This window comes from Olea europaea, unplaced genomic scaffold (genome assembly GCF_002742605.1).
Source record: "Olea europaea var. sylvestris unplaced genomic scaffold, O_europaea_v1 scaffold1572, whole genome shotgun sequence".
NCBI lineage: Eukaryota > Viridiplantae > Streptophyta > Magnoliopsida > Lamiales > Oleaceae > Olea > Olea europaea.
The window spans coordinates 36,127-46,195 of NW_019233331.1; the positions used below are offsets into that span (position 1 = coordinate 36,127).

At 37.0% G+C, this 10,069-nt stretch overlaps 2 protein-coding genes across 2 annotated transcripts; one reads left to right on the forward strand and one right to left on the reverse strand.

The window, feature by feature from the left end:
* Positions 1-530: 530 nt before the first annotated feature.
* On the forward strand, positions 531-4,082 carry LOC111376871 (protein EARLY-RESPONSIVE TO DEHYDRATION 7, chloroplastic-like). Its single transcript, XM_022999875.1, has 4 exons — positions 531-1,622; positions 2,253-2,419; positions 3,249-3,333; positions 3,671-4,082. The coding sequence occupies exons 1-4, from the start codon at positions 721-723 to the stop codon at positions 3,858-3,860; spliced, it is 1,344 nt and encodes a 447-aa protein (XP_022855643.1). The 5' UTR covers positions 531-720; the 3' UTR covers positions 3,861-4,082.
* A 759-nt stretch (positions 4,083-4,841) lies between these two features.
* On the reverse strand, positions 4,842-9,427 carry LOC111376872 (CTL-like protein DDB_G0288717). The gene is made up of 3 exons (XM_022999876.1): positions 8,109-9,427; positions 6,369-6,720; positions 4,842-5,228 (listed from the first exon to the last, which is right to left on the reverse strand). The coding sequence occupies exons 1-3, from the start codon at positions 9,350-9,352 to the stop codon at positions 4,959-4,961; spliced, it is 1,866 nt and encodes a 621-aa protein (XP_022855644.1). The 5' UTR covers positions 9,353-9,427; the 3' UTR covers positions 4,842-4,958.
* Between the last annotated feature and the right edge of the window lie 642 nt (positions 9,428-10,069).

Below are 10,069 nucleotides of genomic sequence, written 5' to 3' on the forward strand. Positions count from 1 at the left end.
AGTAATAAATTTTTTTGGATATTAATTTGGATTAGTTTACTAAATTAATAGTATCATTAAATGCAAAAGATAATAATTTTATTATTCCAATGAAAATATTAAATAATAATTAATTAAATACTTGAAATTTGTTATTCATATTATTAACTTTTTACGTGAAAACTTTATGTTTTTTCAATTCCGTATATATAGTTTCTTGCTTTTTCTTCATACTCAATTGGAACTCATCATTTTTATTAAAAGAAATCAAGAAGTTCGCGATATCATAATTTTGTAATATTGGTTAGAAATGAATTTGATAATTAATTATTTATCGATATATTAATTATTCCTTTAAATATATATATATTTTTATATTATTTTATTGAGGTTTTAAATAGTTCAAAGATTAATACGTCTTCAGAAGGGAAAAAATAAAATTTGCAAAAGAAAAAGAAAAAGAAAAGAAAAGAAAAGTAGTTTATGGGTAGCTTTGAAAACTTCCTCCTCCAAGTTTCAGTTACTTTAGCACCTCCACGATAACTACGCGCCTTGTTCATATCAGGCCGCGTGGCGTCCAGCTCTTCGCAGGAACACGTTCCAAGATTCCTCTTTGCTTAAATCTTAAGTTTATGATTATCCTTGCAAGTGTATAAAAGGAATAGGGTATCGTAATCTCTTCTCATAAACCTGAAAAATAATCAGCCAGACAGGAAAAGTAGAGCGATCATCCGAGAAATCATGGCTTCTGAAAATCCAAGAAAACCCAATTCTCTTTACCCAGAAGTGATCCAAACCAATCCAGAATCCGCTTCTCCACTCCTTTCAAATCGTAAAAATCCCTCTTCATCTATTTACCCTTCAATTGAAATAGAAAGCTTAGCAGAAAATCTCTTCCCGGAACCGGAAGAACAAGAAACCCATAACGATGCCGTTTCACGAGGCGGTTCTTCTTCTTTTGAGTCTTCCGAGGAAGTGATTGTCAGAATCCCAGGTTGTATTGTTCATTTGATAGATAAAGAACAAAGCGTTGAGCTTGCAAATGGGGATTTTACATTAATTCAGTTGAAACAAGGGGATAATGTTGTGGCAGTTTTGGCTCGAATTGGGGAGGAAATTCAGTGGCCGTTGGCGAGGGATGAGGCGGCGGTGAAGCTTGATGAATCGCATTACTTTTTTACTCTGAGAGTCCCGAGTGAAAGTCATGAAATCAGTGATAGTATATTAAATTACGGGCTGACGATTGCGGCTAAGGGTCAGGAAAGAGTGCTGAGGGAGTTGGATGGGGTTCTGGAGAAGTACAGTGCATTTAAGGTGGAGAAGGCAGCGGAAGGGGTGGAGCAAGGGTGGTGGGTGGCAGCGAAGGATGTTTCTCCGGCGGATATGGAAGAGAAAACAAAGAAGGATGACGTGGAGAAGAGCGCGGCTGCTTATTGGACGACGTTAGCTCCAAATGTTGAGGACTACAGTGGAAGTTTAGCGAGGATGATTGCGGCTGGGTCGGGACATGTGGTGAAGGGGATATTGTGGTGTGGGGATGTTACTGTAGATAGACTCAGATGGGGGAATGAGTTCTTGAAGAAGAGAATGGGAAAGGGATCGACTTCGGAGATTAGTCCTGAGGCATTGAGAAGAATGAAAAGGTAATTCATTTACACTTTATTGTATTGATCAGTTGGAATTTACCTTTTGTATGTATACTTGTGTATATTCTATTTGCTGTTTGAAGATTGACCATTCAGTATTATCTGATTACATACAATTTTGGATCGTAGTTTTCATTTGACGTGGTTTTTTATGATATCTTCACCTGTCTTATGGCGGGGAAGGTGCAAATGTGATATTTTTTTGGTTTATGATTATCCCCTTGTTACATGATTTCTTCCCGTATCATGGTCCATTATATAGATAGTCGGTGATATGCTAGAATTGGAAGCCAAGAACTGGGATAAGAGATTGTTGTATTCTAATTTGAATTTTTTTTTGCAAAATTTCAATTTAAACAATATAATTTTATGCTATTGTACATAGTAGATTGATCTTATATAATGTTCTTGTGCTTGACAAATGTATTTTTATTCGCGGCATTATGCTTAGCACATCGTGCAGATATACAAAAAGGCCTGATTGCCAATTGTAGTATCCTACAATTTAATTTTAAATGTGGCGAGGGATTGAAATAATCCATATTGTGGTCTTTTTCTCTTGATCTTCATTTATGTTATTTATAGTGAGGTATATTTTCGGAGCATCTAATTGTTCAAAATCTGCAGGGTTAAGAAATTGACAAAGATGTCAGAGTCCGTGGCAACCGGATTACTGTCTGGGGTCGTGAAAGTCTCTGGGTTCTTCACAAGTTCAGTTGCAAACTCTAAAGTAGGACAGAAATTTTTCAGCCTTCTTCCTGGAGAAATCATTCTTGCTTCCTTGGATGGATTCAGTATGTATTTTCTTTCGTTTAACTGACCCTTAACCTCAAAATTCATTTATGCTTCAGTATTAATTTTGAGTACTCTGCTATCCAACATTCTAAATGGGTTGAGGACAGTTACGTAATTGTGTTAGCACGAACTGTGTAGTCAATTGGAATAGAGTTTGGAAATGCCTTAGGAGTCTGTTACGGGTTAAGTCTTTATCCAATCCCAATAGCAATTATGAACCAAACCAAACATACCTCAACAATTTGTATTTTTTATTTGGAAAAAAGACTGCCACACAGTGCAAATGAGCCTGAAGACTTCAGAAGGATCATGTACACCTGACAACTTGTTTCGCTTTCTTTAGCATAGGTAGATGTATTCGCCTCTATCTTTACAATTCATCCAATTTTGCACTTTTGGAATAAAAAACTGGTGCCCCTTCCCTTCCACATGGAGGCGGAAGAAAAAAAAGACCATGTGGAACGTTGATATTTTACACACACAACCCTCATTGATGATCTGCTTGTCATATTTTGGTTGGTGAAGAATCGGAAAGTTTATGAAATCAATATGCTGACATTATAAAGATGATTTTTATACTAGAAACTTGAAATTCAAGACAGGATATACCTATGAAATATGAAAATTATTTTAGGCTCCCTGATATGATGTGATTGTGGGAAGTACAAATCTAAGATGCAGTGCTAAGGCTGTTTGTTAGTTTCTATAATTTTCTCTGTTGCATTATTTTGTTCGTTTTGCACTTTCTTTTTCCAACGTTGCCGAAATCATTATCACTCTTTTACCTTAGCCCACTCACACGTTTGTATATCTGATCTGTCCCAACAGACAGGGTCTGTGATGCTGTCGAAGTTTCTGGAAAGAATGTTATGTCGACTACTTCTGTTGTCACAACCGGGCTTGTTTCTCAGAGGTAATTTATATTACTGCTTGCAAAAGATGTTCCAGTTGTATGACCAATCATAGTTCCCGATTTTCCATCTTTTGGCTACTGCCGAAGCGTACTGGAATTTTTGTCGTTTGTTAGTAATATTCTTGAGGGGTAAATAAACACCATTGGTTGAGTAAATTGAAACAGAAAAAGACAAACTTCGTACTTCAATAATTAAAAAAAAGGGGGGGTTGGCGAGAAGTTGAGTACCTGAAGGTGTTTGTAACCCTTTACTTACAACACCTAGGTATAAGTATCTCGCTGAAACTTCATTTTCTTTCTGGATTCGTTGTTCTTATTTGGATGTATGTTGTGACAGATATGGAGAACAAGCAGCAGAAGTGACGCACAATGGGTTGGGTGCTGCAGGGCATGCTATTGGGACAGCTTGGGCTGTGTTTAAGATAAGGAAGGCTCTGAACCCAAAAGGCGTCCTTAAGCCAACCACTCTTGCAAAGGCTGCTGCTGAGGCGAATTCTGCCAAATTAAAGGCTAAGCAAAAGAAGTGAATTCAGATTTAAGTCCCGGTATCTTCATAATCAACTAGTAGCTTCATAGACAAAGATGGGGTTCTTATCCTTGGTTTTCTTGTTTATTTCTAAAACTTTGTATACTTTAATTTTAGTCCATGTATGATAAGACATTCATGTTTTTATGGGATGGATCAGAAATATCTTGTATTGTGTTTTTGTTGATGCTGAAACAGTTATATATGTTTATTTTTTGATGGCTTGCTCGTTGAGATTCTTAATAGACTCGTGCAACCTTGGGTCCTTAACTGACTTTTCCTGTTCATTTCATTGACTCGAGTCTCTTTCCATTTTAGCCATAAAAGCTTCGAGTGAAGCATTTTTCCTCTTTGTGGGATGGAGGAATTATTTAAGTTTTTATAACTTTTTAATAAAATGGAATGAAAATTTTCCTTAAATATAATCGCAAAATTGTCCTTTTCATAAAATTTTGAGTTTTTATTTAATTGTAAAGGTGAAATTGTCCATTGAATACAAGTGGAATTAAGAAATCGATCTTGAATTAGCATAATCGCTATTCCATTGTTTCAGCCATATCTTTTTTTGTAAAAGAGCTTAACATACACTTCAATCGATGAACTCGCTGTATCAATGCTCGAGGAAGCAGCATGAGAGCCAACTAAAACTACTAATGCTAATGCAACAAAAATTAATGTTATGGACTTCAGCCATCAAAATAATAGATTGAGGGTCTACTTGGTACATTATTAATAGGTTGAGGACCCCATTTAATTTTCATTGACATTTATTTGGAGGTGCAGTGGGACGTTAAGAGCATTTCAATGCAATAATATAAATTATTGTATACGTGACAAGCAAAATGGGAATGAAGAAAAGAATATCTTCAATGAGGATGTGAATTGCACGAATTGTCCAACTATTTGTTCAATATCTATCTAGTATCTTATTCTAAAGGTAGATAGACATCGTCTTAATGAACTAAAATCGAAACACAGCCAATGGTGACAAAAAGGAATAAACATTTTTATTAAAATAAGCCGAAAAGCATAGACTAAAATCTCAGATACACAAAATTCATATAATATCCAGCACATGAATCCTCTGTTAAAACAATAATCATACAATAAGTGGAGTCCTGTCAACAAAACCTGCCCTGTGACTGTGACTTCTACTAATTGGGAGATGAACATAAACCTCATGAACCTCTTGTTTACAGACCTCACCTCTGTCCCTGTCTATAGCATAGCACACGTACACAGTCTCAATGACGTTATCCAGCACGTGCACGAAGAAACCAAGAATCACGATCAGCAGTACCCACGCCATAAGAGAGACCAAGTACGCTTCATCCCCAAGATGAATAGCGGCTTTTAACACAACACAGACCTGCATATCAGGGAACAAGAATTTTTAGTTGTAATTGCAAAATACAAGAGGAAAAAATGTGCTAAATTGTCCGGCCGAACAAATAAGTGAAAAGAAAGATAAACTAACAAATCCATGCAAAAAGAAACCCATCTGAAAGTGAAACGATAATATCTACCTATAAATGCTTAAAAGCGTTAATTTGCATAAGAAACTCAATTTCCACTAAACAAGTTAGCAAATGTTGTGAAGCCAATTGAAGAAAGCAGTCTCTATTTAAAACAATGATTAAATTCGTAAGAACCTGAAACGGAATAAAATGTTCTAAATATGTGGCAAAGAATAAGTATGCACAAAATGAATCATTTTGCACAGACATGCATTAAAAAGACATGTAAATTACATAATATCTGGCGTTGGTAAAAAGGTGGGGAAACAGATTCTATTGGACCAGTGTCCAAAATTACACAAAGTTACCCGAGAGAACAGGCACTCCACGACTATCAGATTATTTTAAAACTGAAGCAGATCGATCAACCATCCAACTCCTTGAGTCGTTGCTGAGATTCAAAACTCGTGATACTTGAACCCTTCTATCTCAGATGATGACAAGAAAATTTCAAACAGTGAAACTAAAGATTTTCAGCATTGTCAGGTAGTGATAACCTAACAGCGTTTAGAGGATTCAGACTCCATAAATCCCAAGGGTGTATATGGTAAGCAGCACTAGACAAGATTTCACAGTAAAAAGAACTTCTTTTCTTTGCATTTCTGCCTGTGCTTAAAACTTTTAATTACTTATTTTGTTAAACATTTCAGTGTTGCCTTTTTTTTTTTAAACTTAACTCACTTTAAAAAGCATTACTACTAATTTACTTTTCAGAAAAGTAACTTTTTAAGCATAGCCAAACATGCTCCTGCTGTCAAGTACAATCCATTCACCTTACAAGACATGCCACAAGAGGCAATGGCATGCATAGATTAAAAAGGATATGGTTCAATAAATAATCTAACTTGTAACTCATGGTATAATTACACATCATCTTGTCAAGGAGGGGCCAAGCCACAGAAATTCTCATCCTCGTATGCTATAGTCACAAAAAATTCAGTCAATCCAGGAAAAAAAGAAAGTACAATGTAAAGCTGAGAAGGAGGAATTACCAGTATTGCATATATTGCAGATAGAACAAAAATGATCCCGGCAAGTAGTCGAGTAGAAACAGTCTCCACAAATACAGTCGAGAGAAGATTTCGTTTTAGCAGTTCATAAGTCATTCGTGCAGAAGTGAAGTATGCTTCACCAGTTATAGCTGCAAAGTTTATAGTGAACTTGTTCAGAAAGTTGACTGCAGACAATAGGGTATTGGCGCAGCAGCGAAGAACAAGGTTGACAATTCCAATTCCAGGTGCATCTTCTTGTCTTGCATTGTCAACCATAGAGCGCACAATACGTACAATACACATAAGTAATCCAGATAAGCATATTGTGCCAGAGGAGGGGCCAAATGCATTTCTGCAAATGTTCTCAGAAAGGTCAGTAAATGCAGAGGCGTGCCAGAATAGCAGCACTCAAGTACAAAAACATCTACCTGAGATGCACACAGAGAGATAACGTAATACCAATTAAAATTTTTATACATGCTACATAAAATAGCCGACTTGTCACATCTTAATTGGATTTGGAATCTGGTTAGCATCCAAGCATTACTTTTGATCCTAGAAATGTAAGAACATGCACAATCCTAGCATTCAGGAGCTGGGAAACACAAAATTTGTTTAATACGTTGAGAAACCATCTACTAATATGACTCAAGACATCATATAGGTTACGATCTTAAGGTAATCAACACCAAATATTCCTCCGTTATGATTTCTTTCTTTTTCTCTTTTTTGTTCTAACAGTTTCACAAGTACAGTGCATAAGCCATCATAATGATGCCCATACTACTGACACCTCATGTTTAGGAGAAGTACATGCATCTTTACACATAACCCTGTATATAATCCATCATGAGAAGTCACAAAATTAGCTTAAGTTTAATGATAGATTTTGATTGACTAAGCAAATTGGCTTGGCTCTTTCAACCTGTAGCTTTTTTCCACCACCAACACCGTATTAAAACATTCAAACAAAGTCGTGTTAATTTTCGTCCAGTCCTTTTTCTAACTTTTCTACTGGGGATCATTCGAGTAAGTGGAGCTTCATCAAGTCTATGGAAGACATGCCTTAATTGTTTAAGTCCTTGTACCCTTAATTTTATCCTCTCTTTGTGGCACCTTCGTTTTTTAATGCATGCCCTCAATCTTTCCATCATATAATCTAATTTGAATATGGATTTATCTTACCATATTAATCTTTTCTGCTATGTTCATGTTATCAAATGTCCTTTAATATAATTGGCCTAACAAAGGTCCTGTAGGACCCGCTTTTAACTTGACAAGTACCTTAAAATTGTAGAGAAGCTTGCCGTACTTCTCAATTTCGTCAACCTACTCTGATTCTACAAATTACATCTCTTTCGAGTCCTTTTTCCAATAATTTGATTCAAACATAGTCATTAGCTCACAAAATTATTTCAAAGGTACCTCCCATCATTTTTCTCCTTGTCGACAAAGCAAATGAATGACCATCTTCTAGAAGTTTAGCGAGGACATGCCTGAGGCAACAATTCAAACACATTCTGCAGTTCACTTTTTAATTGAGCACAACCAACAACACTCTATCAAATTTCCACTGATAATCTAACAAAGAAAATCTCAACAAATGTGCTTCAAAGAAAAAAAAATTATTGGCTATTTAAAGAAAGTAGTGCAGGAATATCATCTTGCTCTAACACAAACTTTATATAACATTGTGAGTTCATCAAAATTAATTAATGAAAATAAGTGTCGGAAAATCACCTCAAGGAACTCCTTATTCCCCGCCTAGGGCCAACGTCATCCTTAGAGAAGTACCATTGAGCAACTGTCCCACTTATCACATAAACCTGAGCTTCCACCATAGCAGTGGCAGACCACAGCATCGTTAAAATTGCTAATGTGTAGTATGCGGGCACCCAACTATCTTGTTTCCAAACACAGTAGTATTCTCCATGATTTTCTTTTGCCACAATTTTCCCATTTAACCTTGCAAGTATTAGAAACACAACAATGGGGGCATAATACACAAACAAACCCAAAGTTAATGCTGGAAGAATCCCAAACAATCCTAAGTTTTTCGACAGTGCATTGGAAGCTACCCCAATTATACTCACGGTCAACTCAATTCTATGCCAATTCACTATAAAAATCCACACAATCACCCCGATAATCAAGAATACAAAAATGAGAACTACTATCCGATAAGCTAAGGGAAACACATCACTGCAGCTGGAGCTTACTGTACAAGCAACAAACCAGTACACATTGATAAACACAGGGATAACTACAAAGAAAGGAAGTGAAGCATACACTATCTGTTTTGTGTAGTGTTTAAGCAACAAAAGCACAACTGAAACAAAGGGCACACTAAGAACCAGAGTTATTACAAGAACCCATACCAAGCTCTCTAAAAGACTGGATTTTGAAAATTTCAAAGATGTTGGATTGTTTAGAAAAAACAAATCTTCCATAAAACCATTAAAAACAACAGCTTTCGAGGAAGTTAAAGGAATGGGTTTGACAGAAATCGAGGAATTCCAAATCATTCTCTTCGGAAGACTGAATTCTGAGTAATTTAAGGAAGTAGGACTATCTAAAAAAGTAAAATTTTCACTCAAAGTACTAAAAAGATCGGGTTTTGAGGGAGTTGGAGAAATGGGATTGCGAAAATCTCGAAGAAGAGTGCAAGAAGAGGAGGTAGCATTATAAACAAAAGAAGATACTTGGTCGTGGTGGGGGTTTCTACGAACAGACGCAAAAATACCAAAGCCAAAAGTGCAAAAGACAAGAAGTGAAAAGAGGACGAGAAAAGGGATGTCCTTTATCGATCGAGGGCCATAGTTGTAGGAGATCTGGAGGTACTGTGTTCGGTCGTCGTCTGCTTCAGAGGTGCAGGCTGTAGGGGGTGGGTCAAGTGTAGGGTAGGGGTGGTTGAGGAGGGGTTGGGTGGTTGTAGGGTCATCGAGGGTGGAGGTGAGCTTGTTTGGGTCTTCACCGCTGTCCATTGTTGGCGGCGGCGGTGGCGGCGGCAGATAGCAGCTAAATATGTATGTGTTGACAATCTACCTGAGACAGGCTTATCAAAATGATGGAGATAGTGCCATTTATTATATACTCTAGTTATTTATTAAAAATTAGGGAAAATTGCAGAGAAGCTCCAAACCTTTGAAACATTGACAGACTTTCCCCAAATCCTTGATTTGTTGCAACCGTCCCCCTAAACTTTCCAAATGTTACAGGTGAAACCCTTTTTGACGGTTTTCATCCATAATATCGTTAGTTAACCAAAAATTTAACTTTGACCACACTTTTAATATTTTAAACAGGGGGTAAAAGAGTAAATTTTCATTTATCACATTATATAGTAATTAAATTAGAAAATAAAAAATAAAAAAAACTACCCTTCTTCTTCCTCTCCCCCACCCCCACCCCCACCCCCAATCCAAATCCAAATCCAAAATCCACACGACCACAACCACCCACCGCCACTACAACCGGATGTCGACTCCTCAACAACCACCTTCCTGTAGGTCCCATTGTCGGAACCTTCTGCTGCAATTTTCCTGCACGATCCTCGGCCACTATTGACACCACAGCGACTTGCTTTTGCAAAGCTACCCTTTTCACTTGGGCCAACGCCGATTCCTCTCCCCACTCCTTACCATCTCCACATTCAACCCCCACAACTTGAAATTTAGGTAGCGGCGGAGGCGGGGTAGGGA